The sequence below is a fragment of the Gasterosteus aculeatus genome, chromosome 14, assembly GCF_964276395.1.
Source record: "Gasterosteus aculeatus chromosome 14, fGasAcu3.hap1.1, whole genome shotgun sequence".
NCBI lineage: Eukaryota > Metazoa > Chordata > Actinopteri > Perciformes > Gasterosteidae > Gasterosteus > Gasterosteus aculeatus.
In genome coordinates, this window is record NC_135702.1 from 16819178 (window position 1) to 16838970 (window position 19793).

A 19793-nucleotide genomic window follows, 5' to 3' on the forward strand; every position below is an offset into this window, starting at 1 on the left:
TTTTGGGGATATTATCTGCTATCCCACCTTTAGGCGTTCGATTGATGTTCATGAGGAATGTTGTACTTTATAGTAAATTCAGTAGAAACCATTTTAAAGAGAGAGACAATCCGAGTCCTTAAATAGTCATCCAGAGTAAATCCAATCCGTCCCAGGCGCCTGTGTGTGTAACATGCATGAACTGTGTGTGTGGTCTCACACATCCATCGACTGTGGGAGTTAGTGTAACTTGCGTAGTTTAGCTTCTCCTGCAGACTTTGGGCTGCAGAAGTGAGATAAATGAAACACATCCAACTCTCAGCAAAGTTTCGTCTCATGAATTAAACAGCTGTCCCTCCTCAGCTCCCCCGTGCAGCCCATAGCAGACATAAATCCTTTATGGCGTCGTGAATTTGCCACGCGTCTGAGGTTTTTCAGACCTTCATCATGTGGTGATGATAGTCACAGCATCTTAACCTTCATTACGGGACGCTATTATGAACTTTAACAAAAGATTATTTCTAACGGGCCTTTGTTGCCTGTGACGGGAGGAGCGATGAAGAGCGAGAGGGAGATGAAGCTCAGTATGGATCCTACAAAGACAGAATCCGCGGGGGGAGCACAGAGAGAGCGAGGCAGACAGATCGGATGGACCTTAATCATAGCTGGTGGGGGGAAGAGGGAATGGCTGCATGGAGGGAAGGACAGTGGGAAAAAGGAGGCGTGGGATGTAAAGAGAAAGTAAAACACACGGTTTACTTCAAACAAAATACACACACACACACGCACACACACACACACACACACGCACACACACACACACACGCGGCTGGTTCATACAGAAATGTCTCTTTTGACAGCTTGTAACGTCACATGTTTACACAAAGCAACAGGACTACACATATCCACTGGATGAAGGTTCTCCTGCTGGCGGAGTTCACTTGAAAGGCTTCCCCTCCAGACATATTCTGAGACAGGAAAAGGAAAAGCATCGTCCCTGAATAATGATTTGGTCTTCCTGCGCCCGCTAGATTGTTCTCTCTTATTTGATGAAGCCATTTGAAGAAGTTCATCCATTTAATTCCACAAAAAAGTGCGCTGATATCACCGTGTCCTTAGTGTCCTCTGGAACTGTAGAGAGACACCTGGACACATCTGGAGTTCTGTAGAAGCACACAATATATTTAGAGTTATGAAGAGATGTGTGCACGTGACACATCTGGAGTTCATTAGAAATACATATACACATCTGGAGGTCTTTAGAAATTCATATACACACATCTGGGATTTCTAGAGAGATATGTATACATTCATTAGAATTAATTTATTAGAAACATGTAGAATTTCTGTAACCATACAGTCATAATATATATATATATATATACATATATATATATGTACACACTGTAGTTGTACAGAAATATAGTGAGTCTCACACAGAGTTTAGTGAGATAGTGTCACATGGAGTCGTAGAGCGACAGTCTGCAGTTGATAAGCTGAGATCCTGAGGCCTGAGACAGAAACTAAACCCATTACTGTTCTGACAAGGTCATCAACAGTGACACCTTCACGCACTGTGGTAACCCAGGGGGAGTGAGGCCAGATTCGGGCGTAAAATAAGAAACTCAGACAGCAAATGCAAACAAAAAGGGTCCTTTTAATAACAAAGGTCAAAAACTACGGCTCTTCCAACCGGCTTCCAAACTGAAATATGTGGCGTCTCCTCCTACGTGGCGCCCGCTTCCTTGTCCTGTTAGGAGCAGAGTAGAGTAGAGCGGTGAGTCCTGGGGGTTACCTCCTCTCCGACGTCTGCCCCCGTCCGGTCTCTTCTCCTCTCCTTATCTAGGGTCTGCTCTGATTACCAGATAGGCCGCAGGTGTGACCAGTGCCACGTTCCCAGTGGCTGGAGCACCTGCACAGGATAATAAATCCCCCTTATCACCTCCCCCAACCGGAGCTTGGGGCTCCGCCCCAAGTGCTTTGTTCCTCCCCCTGGTTTGCCACACACCCCCTCCACCAGCTCCAGGTTGGGGCTAGGAGCGTCAACGAGATAGCATTCTTCCCTCCTGGACAAGGCGTCTGCGTTTCCATGTGCTTTTCCCGACCTGTGCTCAACAGAAAAATTAAAGTTTTGCAGTTCGAGGAACCACCGTGTAACTCGTGCATTAGTGTCTTTGGCTGTAGACATCCATCTCAGTGGTGCGTGATCCGTTACCAGGGTGAATTTTCTGCCCAGGAGGTAATACCGCAGCTTTGTCAGGGCCCATTTTATTGCCAAACATTCTTTCTCCAACGTTGAATAATTGATCTCATGCTTTAGCAACTTACGGCTGATATAGGTCACTGGGTGTTCTTCTCCTCCTCTGACCTGGGACAGCACGGCTCCAAGCCCTGATCCAGAGGCATCTGTATGGACGATGAACGTGTCCTCAAAATTAGGGGTGCTTAAAATTGGCTCGGTGCACAGGGCCCTCCGAAGGGTTGTAAAGGCTGCCTCAGCTTCGGTGCTCCAGAGGACCTGGTGTGGGTGGCTGTTTTTCGTCATCTCGTGTAAAGGGGCTGCAATAGTAGCAAAGTGGGGTATAAAGCACTGATAATAGCCGACCAGGCCGAGGAACGTTTTTACTTGCCGCTTCGTGGCTGGCTTAGGCCAGGTGGCAATGGCCTCCACTTTCCGGGATTGGGGTCTCACACTGCCTCTCCCAATGGTGTAGCCGAGGTATTCCGCCTCCTCCAGGCCAAGGTGGCACTTTTTTGGGTTGGCGGTCAGGCCAGCTCTCCGTAGGCTTCCCAGGACAGCTTTCAGGTGGCCTACATGGGTGGTCCAGTCGGGGCTGTGTATGACCACATCATCTAGGTAGGCCGCTGCATACTCCCGATGAGGTCGGAGCACCTGGTCCATCATTCTTTGGAACGTAGCTGGCGCTCCGTGGACTCCGAAGGGCAGGACTCTATAGTGGTACAGGCCTTCTGGGGTAGCAAACGCTGTCTTCTCTTTGGCGGTTTCTGTGAGGGGAACCTGCCAGTAACCTTTAGTGAGGTCGAGCGTGGACACAAACCGGGCTGGGCCTAATCGCTCTATTAACTCATCAACCCTCGGCATGGGGTAAGCGTCAAATTTTGAGATTTCGTTCAATTTTCTAAAATCATTGCAGAATCTCTCGCTGCCGTCGGGTTTTGGAGTCAACACAATCGGGCTGGACCATGCACTGTGTGACTCCTCAATAACGCCCATCTCCAACATCCTTCTCACCTCTTCTTTGATGGTCTCCCTTTTTGCCTCTGGTATGCGGTAGGGTCGGAGCCTCACCTTTTTCCCAGGTTCGGTGATGATGTCGTGGTTAATCACCGTGGTCCTTCCCGGCATGTCTGAAAAAACATCTTTGAACTGCCCAGTTAGTTCCACCATGTCTTGCCGGTGGGTCGGACTCAGATGGGGGCCCAGAGGTACCTGTGAGGGGACACGATCTTGGGTTTCGGTGGTTAGTGCGGCCATCGGAACACTGTCAGGGGCGTGCCATCTCTTCAACAGATTAATGTGATATATTTGGCAGATTTTCCTCCTTCCCGGTTGTCTTACCTTATAATTCACCTCCCCCACCCTTTCGATCACCTCATAGGGTCCATGCCACTTTGCCAGGAATTTGCATTCCACCGTTGGAATCAGGACCAAGACAAACTCTCCCGGCTGGAACTCCCGTAGCTGAGCTCTACGGTTATAGATTCTGGCTTGGGCGTGTTGGGCTTGTTGCATATGCTCCCGCACCAGGGGCCATACCTTAGCCATCCTGTCCTGCATCTGGTCGACATACTCTATGGCGGAGCGATGGGCTGATGGCTGTTGCTCCCATGCTTCTTTGGCCAGGTCCAGCATGCCCCTGGGTCTCCGTCCATACAGCAGCTCAAATGGTGAGAACCCTGTGGACGCCTGGGGCACTTCGCGGATTGAGAACAAGACAAAGGGGATTAGTTGGTCCCAGTTTTTCCCCTCCACGTCAATAGCCTTCCTTAGCATTTGTTTTAAGGTTTTATTGAAACGTTCTACCAGGCCGTCCGTCTGTGGGTGGTAGACAGAGGTTCGTATTTGGCTCACCTTCAGCAGTTTACACATCTCCTTCATCACCCGAGACATGAAACAGGTTCCCTGGTCAGTAAGGACTTCCTTTGCAATCCCAACTCTACTAAAGAGAAGGAATAATTCTCTCGCCACCGCTTTAGCACTTGCGGTGCGTAACGGGACCGCCTCTGGGTACCGGGTGGCATAATCCATGATAACCAGGATAAACCGGTGCCCCCTACTGGACTTCGGCAAGGGGCCTACTATATCCATGGCCACCCTCTGGAAGGGGATGTCGATTATTGGTAGTGGTATTAGTGGATTCTGGTAGTTTACCTTCGGCGCCGTCTTCTGGCATTGTGGGCAGATTTGGCAATAATCCTGGACCGCCTTCTTCACCCCCGGCCAGTAGAAGCGCTCCCGGACTCGGTCGTAGGTTTTCTCCACCCCCAAATGAGCTCCCAACAGGTGGGAGTGGGCTAGGTACAACACTTTGTTAATATAGCGCTTGGGGACTAGCAACTGTTCCACCACCCGTTCCTCCAGCTTTGCCACCCTATACAAGAGGCCATTCTTGATTGAAAAGTGTGGAAAGGTGCTAGCACTTACCCCCGCCACCGGTTCTCCCTCGACCACAGCCAGGTTCTGTCGCGCTTGTTCCAGGTTAGGGTCCTCCCACTGGGCCGTCCCAAACTGCCCGGGCCTGGTGGAAGATGCCTCTTCTGCCGGTGGGAACTCCGAAAAAGCCTCGTTCGAAGACCCTTCAGTTAGTCGGGGATCCCTCCTTGTCGGGGCCTCCGCTGGGGCCGGGGCCTCCGCTGGGGCCAGGGCCTCCTCCTCTGTCCCTTCTGCAGATGACGTGGTTGGGCTAGATGGGGCTGCACAGGCATGTGCCACCTTGACTTTCTGGTCCCTACCAGGTTTCTTGGTGGGACAGTTTCTTCGGTGGCCAGCAGTCCTGCATGCCCACAAACGCCAGAATATCGGGCAGTCCCGCCCAATCAGCACTGGTACCGGCAGATTTTCCACTAAGCCCGCAACAACCTCAAATGTGCCCCTGGTGGTCTGGACCTTAATGTGGGTCGTGGGATACTCTCGTGAATCCCCGTGGACACAGGAGACTGGGATGGGGGGTCCCCTGGGGCCAGAGGTCAACCCGGGCCGTAGGAGGGTGACCGCACTGCCGGAGTCGAGTAGGGCTTCAGCATCCTGGGTCCCTATTCTGACCGGCAGCTTTGGGGCCCTTGCGCCCTCATGAGCCCAGCACGTGGTAAGATAGCTGTCGGCCTTCCGTGGGGAGTCGGAGGAGCCCGCCGTAGGCATCAGAATGTCTTCTCCCGGACAATTCCACGCTATATGGCCCTCTTGTCCACAGGCAAAGCATTTTCGCCGGTCCGGATTCACAAAGGGGCGGCGCTGGAGGGATGGCTGGGGCGGACCCCCTTGGGGCCTCGGGCTTGGGCCCAGTGCCTCCGTGTCGCTCTTCCTCAGCCTCTGCCTGTCTCTCCTGGGGTCCGATTGGCTGGGTGGCCTACTGCTTTGCATCAACTGTACCGTGACCTGGTGATTCTCCAACAGCGTCACTAGGGCATCTACTGTCTCTGGGCAGCTTTGAGAAGCGTGTCGTTTGGCACCCCCGGGTAAGGCTCTGATACAGCGATCCATGGCAACTCTGTCAATCGCTGGAGGCCCCTCCCCCGAGGTTAACCAACTGCGTGTCAATCGCATCAGCGTTGCAATTTGCGGCCGCACTGGGGCAGTAGCGTCATACTCCCAGGCGTGGAACTGTTGGGCCCTCGTCTGCAGGTTGTGTCCATAATGGGCCAAAATCGCAGCTTTCAATGCCCCATACTGGTTTACGTCAGCGGGGGAAAGGTCCCGGCAGGCTTTTTGAGCTTCGCCAATTAAAAAAGGGGCTAGAATGCCTGCCCATTGTGCTCTAGGCCAACGTTCCCTCTCTGCAGTCCTTTCAAAAACCTCTAGGTAGGCCTCAATGTCATCCTCACCGGTCTGCTTGGTGAGAACTTTACTGGGTTCCGTAGGCCCCTCTGGCTTTACCAGATGCCGTCCAAGAGTAGTGATGGCGTCCTGTAAGGCTTGAAGACTCTGGGCCTGCTGGGTTTGGGTCTGGATGAGCTGTGTCAGTGCATTCTCCATGGTTCTCCGTGTCTCTCTCGGAGTACCTATTTTAGCCTGAATCTTTAGCGACAGACCGTCATGCCTGCATCCTCCACCAAAATGTGGTAACCCAGGGGGAGTGAGGCCAGATTCGGGCGTAAAATAAGAAACTCAGACAGCAAATGCAAACAAAAAGGGTCCTTTTAATAACAAAGGTCAAAAACTACGGCTCTTCCAACCGGCTTCCAAACTGAAATATGTGGCGTCTCCTCCTACGTGGCGCCCGCTTCCTTGTCCTGTTAGGAGCAGAGTAGAGTAGAGCGGTGAGTCCTGGGGGTTACCTCCTCTCCGACGTCTGCCCCCGTCCGGTCTCTTCTCCTCTCCTTATCTAGGGTCTGCTCTGATTACCAGATAGGCCGCAGGTGTGACCAGTGCCACGTTCCCAGTGGCTGGAGCACCTGCACAGGATAATAAATCCCCCTTATCACCTCCCCCAACCGGAGCTTGGGGCTCCGCCCCAAGTGCTTTGTTCCTCCCCCTGGTTTGCCACAGCACACACACACACACACACACACACGCACAGACGCACACACGCTGTGTGTCTTGTCACGCGGGACGAGCTGCATGCTGGTCTCTTCATGGTGGCTGGCTGCAGGAGAGTCTTTAGGAGAGCTGTAAAAAGGGTCTCGTTAACAGTGGATCCTGGTTAATATACTGCGCGGTCCCTCGGCCCGCCACCCACACACTGCAGAGACAGAGCCCATCCTCAACCAACCGCCACGGCGTCATTTAATCAAGAACTAGAGCACCGTGGAGAGGGAGAAGTGGGGGGAGGCGGGGGGACAAGCGATATGAAAGGATGGAGGGAGAGAGAAAAGAGGAATGGAGGTAGTGGGAAAGTGTGGGGCATATGGAAGGAAAAGGAAGGGATGAGAGAGCAAAGGCCGGATTGAGGCAGTAGTAGGAAAAGAGGGAGGTGTGCAGCATGGGAGGGAGGGAAAAGAAAAGGAGGAGAAAATGAAGAAAAGTGAGCTGGCTGATAAGGGATGGAGAGAATAAGGAACTAGAGGACGGAGGGAGGGTGGAGGCAGGAGTGTCGTCCTTATCAGTATTCCGTACTGACTGCAGCTTTATTGTGATGCTGGACGACCAGTTTAACCACGACTTCGCCTACTGCAGCTCGCCCGGCAGCTCCAAACCCCTCCCTCCCTCGCTCCCTCCCTCTCTCTCTCGCCCCCTCCCTCCCCCTCTCTCTCGCCCCTCCCTCCCCCTCTCTCTCTGCTGGCCTGCAGCTGAACATCTCTGTTGAGCAGCAGCACATCAGGAGTCAGTGTTGATCCTCTGTGCTCTGCTTTAGACTTCAGACACAACAGGCGTGTGTTGCCTTCGTGGACTCGGGGTCGTGATGCGTTCGCTGTTTGCTGGTGTGATCTTTGCTTATCCCGGCTATGGTGTTTGGAAAGCCAAAGAGACAGAAAGATGCATGTTTCTGCGGTTGGGGGGTCTTACAATGTCCCTTCATCCTCAAAGGGGGCCCTGACAGAGACGGGTTGGGAACCAGTGCCTCATGGTAATCCTGCTGTTTAGCTTAGCCAGTCTGTAACCACAGTAACTGCAAAGTCAACCTGCCCGAAGCGGCCAGGCAGGTACTGCAAGCGTCCTCCGTTGTTTGGATATTATCTGTGACATCTCTGTGAATTGCACAGTATTCAGAGAAATATATAGTAGAAACATAAGGAGGGGCTCATTACCAGAAGGGAAAATGCTGCCTTAATACCATGTAAGAAGCAGCGATAAAGGCCCTTAACTTTAACGCACACTTTAAGTGTGAAAATGGAGCCGTGTGTTTGGCTCTTTTCTTGCTTTCCATAATCGCATTAACTAAACCAGACAAACAGGCAGAAATACAAAGTATTACAAACCATGTCTGTTGTCACCAATGACCAATGTTATTGATGTCTTTCAAATAAATAAATAATAATATAAAACCAAGTTGAACAAATTAAAAAGAATGTTAGAAATGAATACAACCAAAAAAAGTCAATACTTCCTTTAATGTTTTTTTACAACCTAGAAATATTGACCTTTCACATCAACAGGTCTTTCTGTTTCATACTGATGTCACCAGCTTTTAACTATGTAGCCGTTTGACGTCATTAGTCTGCTGGAGCCTGAAGCTGAACCTGTTTGACGCATCTAATATCTGGGCAGCAAGAACCAGGCTAGACTGAGGAAGAAGAAGGTGAACTTGGCCACTGCTTCTGGTTGACACAGGGATTGGTTGGATCGGTAACCAACAGCATCTGGTCCCTTCCTTCTAACAGCCGTGAGGGAATGTCGGGGCCCAAAGAGGCTTCAGATTTAGAATTGATTTGTTTCAGTTACACCTTGAAATCTGTGAAGCAACCATAGGAAATAGGAAGAATACTCCTATTTCATGAAGGCAGCATCTTTATTCTGATTGGTTGGAGCGTTTCATTCATTCAAATGAGGAAGCGAATGGTGCGTGGACTGCCTCAGGGTACCTCAGGTTTTGTATGTTTCTAATTCCTGTAATTTACATATTTTAATTCCAAAATGTAGAGTAAAGGATGTTAAGATGTTTCACTTGTGAAAGAAATGAGACAAGTGATTCCCATGAGTGTTCTGGGGCCGTACTGGCCACATCGAACAGAACGAATGGAACGACAAACTTTGTGACACTTTCCTGTGTTGTGTTTCAGCAAACTGTGTTTGGTCCTCTGCCTCTCTGTGGATCCTAGGATCCACTTCCTGCTTAAAGTAAAGCCTTTCACCTTCTTACCCTTTACCTTTTTCTCTCCTCTTCCCTCTCCTGTTTTTCACTACCTCAACCATCCCTTCCTCATGTCCTTCTTCCCTCCTCTCAATCCAACATGGCTGCCTGCTGAAATCCCTCCTTGCATGTCATCTCCCCAACGTTTTATGTTGTTTTTCATTGCCCGTCTGGATATGGACACATAACAAACCTCTGTTGATCTGAATGAATGCTTGTGTCACACTCGTCTGGATATATTTATATTCATTGTCCCCAAACATCCTGGTTGCGGTTAACATCCCCCCAACACACACACACACTCAGACCCCATAGACCCATCTGAGGATGACCTCTTCCACCTCTATGATAAGTACCCCACTCCTATGTCAGATACCAGCACTCCCATGATTCCCCCAGTGGGGGTTCAAGCCGTGGCCCTGTCCTCGGACTCGGTCCGCGTGTCGTGGGCCGACAACTCCATGACCAAGAACCAGAAGTCGTCCGAGGTCCGGTACTACTCCGTCAAGTGGAAGACCAGCTACTCCACCAGTGGAAAGTACAAGGTGAACCCAGTTGATCTATTATGCCATGTTCTACATCACTTCTGAGTTTAGTACTATGGGAAGACTCGAGTTGTGGATCAGGGAACAAAACCCCTAAAGACCTGAGGAAAACTGTTGACTCGGGACTTGAGTTCATTTTGACTTTTTATTAATTGATATCACAAGCCCACTTCCTGCCTCAACTTGGGACTTTTATTGGGACAAATCTTCCTTGACTTGAGACTTGACCTGGGAATAACCTGCTTACCTGCCATGACCTTTGACTTGTGCGGAGTTGAAACCTGTATTGGAACTGACCTGACTCTACTTGAGACTTGAGGTGGGACTTAAAACTATCCTGTCAAATAGATGAGTTTATGAATTGGACTTGACATCGGACTTCGGTCGGGTCATATGACGTCGGAACGACCTTTGCCATTACCTACAGATGGAAGATTACTGTATTGACCTGGGACCACCTGTCATGTGAGACTTGCAAAACAAGTCCCACATGCTCTCATGTGAAGCATGATGAAACCCCTCGCAGCGATTTAACGAGCGGCTCGCCAGCAGGACTAAATCGAGCAGAGCTGCTGTAATGAATGATCGGGGAGTTTCACACCTCAGTGATCTGAGCATAAAACACATCGGAGGACAATGGTTTTTGTTGGTCTCCTAGGAAATGATTCTCAGCTGACAGAAACAGTTGAGATCGTTCGGCAGTACTAAATGACAACATGGAATCATTTGGATTTGTTTTTAAGGCAAGACAAAATCCTTCACCCAACTTGTCATGTTATCTGTTCACCTGCTGAGGCTTCTTTTCCTGTGAAAAAGGAAATCAATACAAGACAGTCTTAATAATCTTCCGAGTACAAACACAAGGACAGACTGTGCCCGCCACGTGCATGAAACCATATTCTTGGAGGACAGACGCACGCACATTAGAGGGGCTCTGATCTTTTGTAGATGCTGATTTTGTCTGTTTTTGGAGACTTTTTAAGTGAGAATGTATATCTATCTGTCTGTTGTGTGTCCAGTCTGCAGACACCACGGCGCTCAGCCACACCGTCACCTCCCTCAAACCAAACACCATGTACGAGTTTGCTGTCATGGTAACCAAAGGCCGCAAGTCCAGCACTTGGAGTATGACAGCGCACGCCACAACGTACGAAGCAGGTGGGTCTCCCAGACACAGGCTTCTGTTTCTGGTTCTCTGCTTGTGGGGACACAACACATTGTCCTGGATCCACATACACATACGGTAAATGTCAGTGAAATGAATGCTACATGAGCACAAAAGGAACTTCTTGGGGTGGTGGAGAGCCCTGCAGCACCAAATGGACATAACGCGGCAAGAGGCCAGATTCGTAGTGCTGCATAATTGTGACATGATGCCCGAACCCTTCCAGCTCGGCCCTTTCTGCACAGGAGCAGCGCCTCTCCTCTATGAAGGAATCCTGTTTCATTCGCTTGGATCAGTATTCTCATTCCTTCATATTTACAGTTTACTTCTACTGAATAATCAAGATCATAGATTAGATGGACTGGACACTTGAATGGCACTTGTTTTCACCATAAGCCAAATCCAAAGATAATTTCTTCATGTGACTTGGCCAAGGACTCATTGGCTCGTCTATGGGTTAAAGGAAATACAGGTGCACTTCTCCTTTGGACCCCTGGATGTGTATTTTACTACTAGGCAGTCAGGTTGGCGGTTCTTGCCGAAGTGTCTTGAAACTTGCACTTGTTCTACTGACCAGCAGCGGGGAAGTCTGGTGGTGAATGAAGAGCGATTGTAGGCTCCCTGTTGCAGTGCAGTGATGTATTACATCAGTAAGCGTTGCAAAAATGATTAAATGATCTCAGTCACAAGTTTTAAGTTGTTTTCCAGACAGAATGGGGTTTATTTTGTAGGTTATGGTCCATTTAGAGTCGAACAACCCGTAAAGCACAGCATGCTTTAGGGCAGGACTGCTGGTGAAAACAACCACCGCCGTCTACGGCTTCCCTCTTTCTTATTCCAATAAGACGTCCACAGACCAAAGGATGAACAAGTCCAGTTGAGCCACTTGGTTTCACACCGTCGAGCAACTGTCGCACGACTCACACTCGCCTCCAACCCCGTGTCCAGTTCTTCTTATTCAACCGTGGAACAGACATAATCCTCCATCGTTAATGGAGGAAAAGTTTAGATTTGTTCACAAAGACAAGAAGGAACTTTCTAGTAAGTGGGTGATTCTTTTTTTCTTGTTTGGGGTTAAAATGTTCCTCCATCACTGACACAAAACAATCCACTGAGGCAGACAGCTCCGTCTTTCTCTGGAGGATTCGTTTAAAGTAATTCTCGGAAAAAACGTGATACACTCGGAGAAACGAGGTTTTACCAAAGCAAAACGGGGGGGTTGAAGCTTTTTGTTTTCTTCCCCTCCTGAACAGGTATTACTGATTCAGTGCGGTGTAAAGCAGAAACTCCTCTCTCCCCTGCACACCCACCCGCCGAAATCAAAATGTCAAGGTATCCCTTTCAGGATGTTTACAATCATGTTTGTCGGATTTGTCACCCAATTAAGCGTGAACGGCATTACCGCTGCGGCTCCCCGGGGCCCGCTGGAATACATTGACATTCAGAGCGAGCAGACGGGCTGAGCCCACTCGGTCCCTGCAGTCGTCAACAAGCCCCGACTCTCAGACTCTGACCACACTTTCTACAACCAAACACGGGGAAAGCTTCCTTCATCCGCCTCATAACACCTCGGCCTTTCTGTGGGAAATAAAGACACCAGGTGAAGGACATTTTGTTTTTCAGTCTTAGAAGTGTTCACATCAGTTGGATGGACGCGCTCAAAGACAACAAGACTAATCCACATTAAATCCGCTGTGGCTCCCCAGAGGATGACTGCAAATGCTTTTGATGATTCTGTGACCTGACTGAAAACCGGGAAGCGGCTGTTAATATAAGGAGTTTAGATACAGGGCCTTGCATTTCATCTCCAACTCTTGTAACCTGCCGAATCCCTCACAGCACCGGTGATGGTGGTCACGCCAAAACCAAACTCTTTTACCCCCTGTGCCAGAATAACAACTCACCAGTGACGGTAAACTGCAGAGAAGGCTAATCATTTTTTTAGCCGATTGTTTTCTGCAGCAGCTTTGTGCACACGTTCTGCGCTGCGCGTCTCCCTCAGTCGTTGCTGAGGAGAACAGGTTGTCACCGTCGCTAACAGCCTCAGCAGGAACTTGTGATTTCCCGCAGCGCGTCATGTCACATTTAACAAAAGGTTTGATTAGCCGCTGCGGTGAACGCGAGCTTTGAGGGCCGGTGTGAAACATAGCAACATGTTTTTAATCAAATCTTTAACTCTACGGTTACAGTTGAGGAGAGTTTTGTTAGTGAAGCCGAGTGGTTGACATTTTTCACAACTGGAGCAAAAACAATTCAGCCTGTTCACAACTATGAGGATTGTTGACAGGAACTACCGCACAGCGCTCGTTGTACAGGGACAGAAAAACCAAAAAGCAATGAATCCGATCGCAAGGAGGAGACTGACTGGGAGAGAAAATGATGCACTCTGGGATTACAAAGTCCTTCAAATACTAATTACACGTCAGGACCAACGGTCTGTCTGTTGAACCACTTCTCAATGGATTGGATGGATTGCCATGAACCCTACTGACTGAGGTGATCAGCTGACTTCTGCACGGGCTCAACTTCAGTGGTTTGGAGTAAAAAAAAGTAAAAATCTCTTGACAACTAATAGGTGTGAAGCCATGAAGCTTGATGGAGACGTTCATGAAACCCTCAGGGGGAAAGTCAGATACCTGCACAGTCTCATCCGACATCATGTCATGTAATCTCCTGACTTTGTTTTAACTTTGGAGATTAGTCGTTAGTCTACCAACCAGATGAATGGTCTCCTGGCTGAGGGTTCACACGTGATGGACAGGAACTGGTTGTAAAATTTGTACTCTAAGCACAGGAAGATGAGTTGGTGGAACTTTCATATAAGGACACCTTTGTTAGTAAGAGATATTTAGAAACTGAAAGCATCTTCTGATCCTTTCACGGTTGACGCTCCTTTTCCTGATCATCCATAACTGACAGCTCCCAGCTCCGGCCCCAAAGACTTGACGGTGATCAGTCGCGAAGGACGACCACGCGCCATTTTAATCAGCTGGCAGCCGCCGATGGAGGCCAATGGCCGGATCACAGGTGAGAGTTGGCACAGCAAACACGGCAAGTATAAGCCCTCTCCTTACCCAAGGTACACCGTCTGCACAACACACACTGTCCATCAGAGAAAAAAGTTATTTGGAGTTTCAATTAACCTGCTCATGAATTATTTTCAGTGACGGATGGAATCATTGTATTCTGTAAAGTATCAAAAAGTAAAATGATGTTCTTAGAAAATCAAAAAACTGTTAAAGATGGAGAATTCAGTTGTTGCTCGCTGTACAAACGCACCCACACAAACACACATGGGCACTTTCCTCCTTTGTTCTCCCTCCCCTCCTCTGGGCGATCGACCCGGCTGTAAACCTGTCTGTTTTAACGAGCTCTGCTGCTCCTGAAGTGTCCCCGTGAACAAATCAAGCGCTCCCTGCAGGGATAACAGCACAACACAGCGCCTAACACACACACACGTATACTGATGAGGTATTTTTAGATCTTTTACTGTAGGTGTTTTTAATAACTTTTCTTCCATTTTAGATTTCACAACATGTTAAAGGTATTAGGTAAAATATGGTGTTGTAGGAATATTTAAATGGATTAAATAAAATACAATATTTGAATGAAAACATTTGGTGTCTCTGGTCCAAAAGTCAACACGTCTAGTCTCAATCTTTGGCTTCTGGATAACAAAAAACGAAGGCTACCCGTACTTCACTTCCTGTACCTTTTGGTCTGCCAGGTTACATCCTGTACTACACTCTGGACAAGAACATGCCCATAGACGATTGGGTGATGGAGACCATCAGCGGTGACCGTCTGACCCATCAGGTCGGGGACCTGAACCTGGACACGGTTTATTACTTCAGGATTCAGGCCAAGAACGCCAAAGGAGTCGGCCCGCTGTCCGAGCCCGTCCACTTCAGAACGGCCAAAGGTCTGTCGAGAGCGTGTGTGTGTGTGTCTGTGAGTCTGTGTGCGTGTGTGTGCGCGCAACTGACAATCAAGACCTGCTTCATCCAAAAATGTTTTTCTTTGTTTTATTTTTTCAGTGGAACATCCAGACAAGATGGCAAATGATCAAGGTATGCCTTTGCCCACTAGTGTGTGTGTGTGTGTACATGTAATATGTTTGCTTTTACATTTCATCAATGAACTCTTCCATCGGTCCTCGGCTCATCCTGCACGTCCACGCGGGGGTACTCTTTTTAATTGTAATTTTGACCATATGTCCCGAGCTGTAGAGGTATTATAGGACCCTAAAACAGACTAAGAAGAACTAAACCAAACCTATTAAAATCTGAAAGTATTTGTTACATTTGATTCATATTTTCCCAACTATGTTCAGTAAAAACTGAGTCAAAAAAAATAATATTTAAATATAGAAAGGAAGATGAAAGCAAATGTGTGAACAAACAGAAAGTTAGAGGGGTGATAGTAAGTTGGAGAAAGGATAAATAAGATAGTTAAGCGAATTGTTTTATGCATGTACGTTAATGAAAAAATAATTAACAAGAAAAATAGACGATAAAAGAAAACACACTATTTGTGGGAACAACCCACCCGACTCATTTTCTTGGCAAAAGAAAAGAGAAACACGAAGAGATGAAATGGGAGAGGAGGAAGATCTTTTTGTAGTTATTAATTTAGACTTATGGGGGCGATGGAAAAGACCTGTTTACCATATTAAAGATCATCAAATGAACGGAGACATAATTAACGCCGTGTTCGCCGGTTCTATTCATCAGCCGACAGCTGGCAGAAGGGGAAGTAACGCTAATGATTGAAGCCAAAAATACTTTTTTATCATTTGCATCTTCAGGCTTTCAAACCTCACAGAACTTGACAAATCATTTTGTAGTTTTTAATGTTGTGTTTTCCCAAAGGCCTTGTGAATCGTAAGTGTAATGAGGATTGGTGTCAGCCTGTTACACTGTTATGAATCATTGTCATCATCATAACATCTAGTTACTATTAGAGCTGGGATATTATAAACAGCTGCTATCCCTAATCAGACCACCGGGGGTCGCGCTGTGTGACGCATGCCACATGAAAATGACGGCGCAACATTTGCGCCCCCCTCCCGTTGTAACATTGTGGTGTGAAAAGTTGTCGGATCCCCAGCAAGAAATCAACACAACAGATGTCCAGGATATTTCAGTCTTGGACCAAAGTGGTGTAACTGCCGATCTCGAGGTCCCTGTACAGGACAGAACTCTCGTGTCCCGTATGATAGAAGTGGACAGTTGCAGCGGCGTAAGACTTCCATCTCTGGACTGAAGTTTGGAAGCCTTTACTTTTGTATTTTGCCCGACACGTGTTGTTTTTCTAAAAATGGAAAATTCCCCATGACAGAAGAGCAAGCTAAAAGCAATTGGCGAAAAGGGCATTTTTAGGTGACCAAAATACAACAATTAGCTTTCAGAATTTCAAAACCCATTGTGAAAAGTTTAAAATACTTTCGTTTTTTCTAGCGCTTTTCTGGGTACCCAAAGACGCAATGTAAATGTAAAACAGAAACACAGAATATAAATAAATTAAATAAAAAATAGAACTGGAGAAAACTGGAGAATGAGTCATGAAGGGGTTAGCATTTGAAAGCCAGTTTGAAGAGGTGGGTTTTAAGGGCTTGTTTGAGTGATGATACGGTGGGAGCCTGGCGGATTTGGATGGGGGAGGTGCAGCAGCTGAGAAGGCCCTGTTGCCCCAGGTCTGGCGCTTGGTCCTGATGGTCTTCACGGTGTTTGCATTGGTGGACCAATGGTCAGAATCGATGGTGAGATGTGTGAGAAATTCAGACAGATCAGGGGGGAAAGCAGGGTTTGGTTTTGGGGGGGGCGATAGATGACTGCAGTAACCAGGGGGTTTGGGACCAGACAGTTTAAAAGCAGGCTGAATTCATTGAGCAAGAGGCCCTTGTTGTTTAGGGATCGCGTGTTAAACAGAGCAATTTTGAGATGTGGATGATTGGACAGGTTCCAGGTGCCTTGGTAAGGGGGCGGAGCCAAGCAACTCGCACGGGTAGTTTATTGTGGTGATGACGTGCAGGAGTTGCAGCGGTGAGGGGATCAAAAGAGTGGAGCGATCAGGAGACGGAGAAGTCCAAGTGTTTTGACGGCTGAGACGAAGGGAGGAGTTGTTGAGTTTGAGGAGTTGGGAGGTGGAGTATTGCAAAACCATGCCAGCTGGGAGGATGGAAGCCGGTCTATGCCACTAGCCACGGACTTGTTGACCAGAGTTGGAAACGGGCACGTCCGGATGGTCCACAGCAGACGGGTGATCGGAGCCGAGTGGCGATGGATGAGGCGAGGAATGGAGGAAGCAGTTCAGTCAGCTGACAACGTTACGCGCTGACCGGAGGGCGGTTGGCCGACAGCTAGCTGGAAAAGCAGCTGTCAGACTGACCGCACGAGGAGAGGCTTCCCAGGCAAGCCGCCTCAGAGCGTGGGTGTCCAGCAGGGAGCCGGCTGGCCAGAGACTGGAAGCTAGCCAGCAAGTTGTCCAGGGAGTAGACGGTAGCAGGGGAGAGCAGGTGCAACAGGTAAGCAAACAAGGATGTCAGTAAGAGGACACTGAGTTATGAAAGTAATATTACCTTACACGGTCGATATCATGACCAATCATGATTCATGATTTCCAATCAGCATGACATATCACCAGTGGCGGCTGGTCCATAGAGGGCAACGGGGCCTGGCCCCACCATGAGATACTAAAAAAAAGTTGGATTATATAATATTTCTAAATTAAGATATCAGGGCAAAATATATGCCTTTCCTGCACGTCCTCTCCGCATGTCTCAGCTGGACTCGGGTCCCAAAGCGGCGGGTCTAAGGAGCAGTTAGCCAATCACTGATGAAGATAATAATTGACATTATCATTTCAGCGCCCTAAAACACATTGAGATTTGGGCCCTTCGCCGCCCTACGATGCGCTCTCATCAGGTTTAACAACATAACAGGAGCGACCACCGGCAGTGTCCTCCAAGAAGACCCGACCCAAACTCGGTACGAGAGAAGAACCAGAGCTAAAACAGCTGGACCAGATCAGCCCGAGCTCACAGTGACACAACGGGCCGGCGCGAAAGGGAAGTCGCAGATAAATGACGCTTCTGTAGCAACCTCTACGCCGGGATGTTTAGCTAGCCAGTTAGCTACATGCTAGCGCCTTATATCCGCACACCGCGCGCATGACGTCGCTGTGTTAGAGTTAACATCGCTGCCCAGCTGCAACGCTGTGTATGTACACATATATATATACAATTCAATATTAAGCCCGAAATAGTTTCTGACTGATTATTTGTACATAACCGCTTTTCCTCGTGAAGAGGTCGATCACAGCTTTGTAAAACTCGTCTGAGATCCGTGATATCCGCGAACACCACTATCATTTTAATTACGCTTACAACGTAGCTGGTGTAGTGCCGTCAGGTGCGCAAATGTCCAGTTATATCTCGATTTTGATTGGTCCATGTTTGGCCACAGTTGTACTTTTCTTCGCCGCGCATGTTGATCGAAGGTTACATGCACAACTTGTCGTCCACAATGAAGAGACAATAAAAGCAGCTCATTCTGCCATTTCTTTGTATTTGTTTATGCGTGTCGGCTACATTTGTCATTGTAACGTCTAAACAATTGAAATAACACACTACTTTGCATACAGAACTGTAAGAACAAACATTAAAGATACAAATATGTTTATTCAATTATATTTTAATTTAATAAACATTTTTATGTTGAAATTTTGCCAGGGTAGGCAGTGCCTACCTTGCCTTCTCTGGCCACTGCAGTATAATTAAAAAGGATGAGGATGGCCATGTACACTACACCGTTAAAAACTCAAATGTAGGTTCATTGTGAATATGGTAGAAAAATCAGGTAGAAAAAACATAAATTGCCTGAAATCATCATCAAATCATTTCCCCCGAATCAAACCCTTCTTTGTGTCTATTGGACCATAGTTCACAAATGAACATCACTTCCATAAGTCACTTATGGACTTTTCTATAGAATCAGATCATTTCCAAGCAGGACTCACCGGTTCATGACATTCGTATAAAGGAAATAGGAAACAGAATGAGTTTCAATGGGTGCTAAATTCTACAGTCAACAGTAGTGACTCTGACCACCTGATGAAGGCAATTCACAGATTCAGAGCAGCGTTTCCTTTTTAATGTACCGGCTCGCATCAGAGGGTAGAGGACATCTGATGACTCCGCAATGGGAGCACAGGGACAGCGCACAACCTTTCCAATGAGCGGGAATGGACATCGTCAAAGATTATCTGCTCATACAGCAGCTCGCTGTGATACACAGAGTGGAAATGGCACCCAGACCACCTCCATCCGAGCAAAGTGCTCACTGCTTTCTACTAATGCACTCTGGGAAGTTCCAGTGCAGCTGGACTTGGCGAAGTGACGCGATGGGGACGCTGAACCAGCCAGGCTGTTAAATGGTGCCGTTTGTCACTGACAGATGTGTGTGTCCACGTGCTCATCTGAATGTGTGTGTGTGTGTGTGTGTGTGTGTGGACACTGAGGTTCCTCTCCATATACATTAGACGTGTTGTAAAGGGAGAAGGGAAGAGCGATGGTTTCCCTTGTTACACCTTAAACAGTCGTGGCGCAGGGGTTAGAGAAGGTGTGCTGGGAAGCACAAGGTTGTTGGTTCGATTCCAGGCTGCCCCATGTTCCACGTCGAAGTGTCCCTGAGCAAGACACCTAACCCCTAATTGCTCCCCAGGCAAAAATGTGAAAAAGCAATGGGTTTAAAGTGTAATGTAAGTCGCTTTGGATAAAAGCGTCTGCTAAATGACATGTAATGTAATGTAAACACACACATATCCACAGTGTGTAATGCACACACAGAAACATAATAATGTGTGAGGGAGTGACGATGTTCTGAAATGTGGAATATGAGGAATGGCTGTTTGGCTTTGGGGTGACTCTTAGACGTGGAGGTCTTTGGATCTGCTTGTGACTTCCTCTTCACGTTCACTCTTATTTCATGTACTGGTTCGACTGCTGTCCAGCAAAGACGTCCTGCTAATTTGGGGATATCAAAAAAAACTACTAATACAGAGAGTAGAAGCCAGTTTTGATTCAGTGGCTGTAAACTATGTAGGAAAGCGGCGTCCCCGTGCTTAAGCGCTGTC

General features: G+C 48.0%; 2 protein-coding genes across 8 annotated transcripts in view; one reads left to right on the plus strand and one right to left on the minus strand.

Moving 5' to 3' along the window:
• Positions 1-19793, plus strand: part of dcc (DCC netrin 1 receptor) — a gene marked incomplete in the record, with an annotated part of 177412 nt that overhangs the window by 116483 nt on the left and 41136 nt on the right. Inside the window, 5 exon segments of the mRNA XM_078088380.1 lie at positions 9321-9493; positions 10513-10651; positions 13578-13685; positions 14386-14580; positions 14696-14728. Of these exon segments, the coding sequence (XP_077944506.1) occupies positions 9321-9493; positions 10513-10651; positions 13578-13685; positions 14386-14580; positions 14696-14728 (648 nt within the window).
• On the minus strand, positions 1617-6716 carry LOC120821019 (uncharacterized). Of its 7 annotated transcripts, XM_078088383.1 has the most exons (3): positions 3233-6716; positions 2610-2998; positions 2308-2538 (listed from the first exon to the last, which is right to left on the minus strand). In XM_078088383.1, exons 1-3 carry the CDS (start codon positions 6191-6193, stop codon positions 2475-2477), a joined length of 3414 nt encoding a protein of 1137 aa, XP_077944509.1. In that variant the 5' UTR covers positions 6194-6716; the 3' UTR covers positions 2308-2474. The 7 variants fall into 7 exon arrangements, with proteins under 7 accessions (XP_077944510.1, XP_077944508.1, XP_077944507.1 ...); XM_078088384.1 differs by lacking the exons at positions 2308-2538; positions 2610-2998 and adding an exon at positions 1617-1729 and having other exon boundaries at positions 3290-6716; XM_078088382.1 differs by having other exon boundaries at positions 1617-2998; positions 3290-6716.

Coding starts and splice junctions, on each gene's coding strand:
- LOC120821019 (XM_078088381.1), bottom strand. CDS start 6,193: ATGGAGAATGCACTGACACAGCTCATCCAGACCCAAACCCAGCAGGCC. Junction 2,999..3,232: donor GGGAGACCATCAAAGAAGAG/GTGAGAAGGATG, acceptor GGTTACTGGCAG/GTTCCCCTCACAGAAACCGC.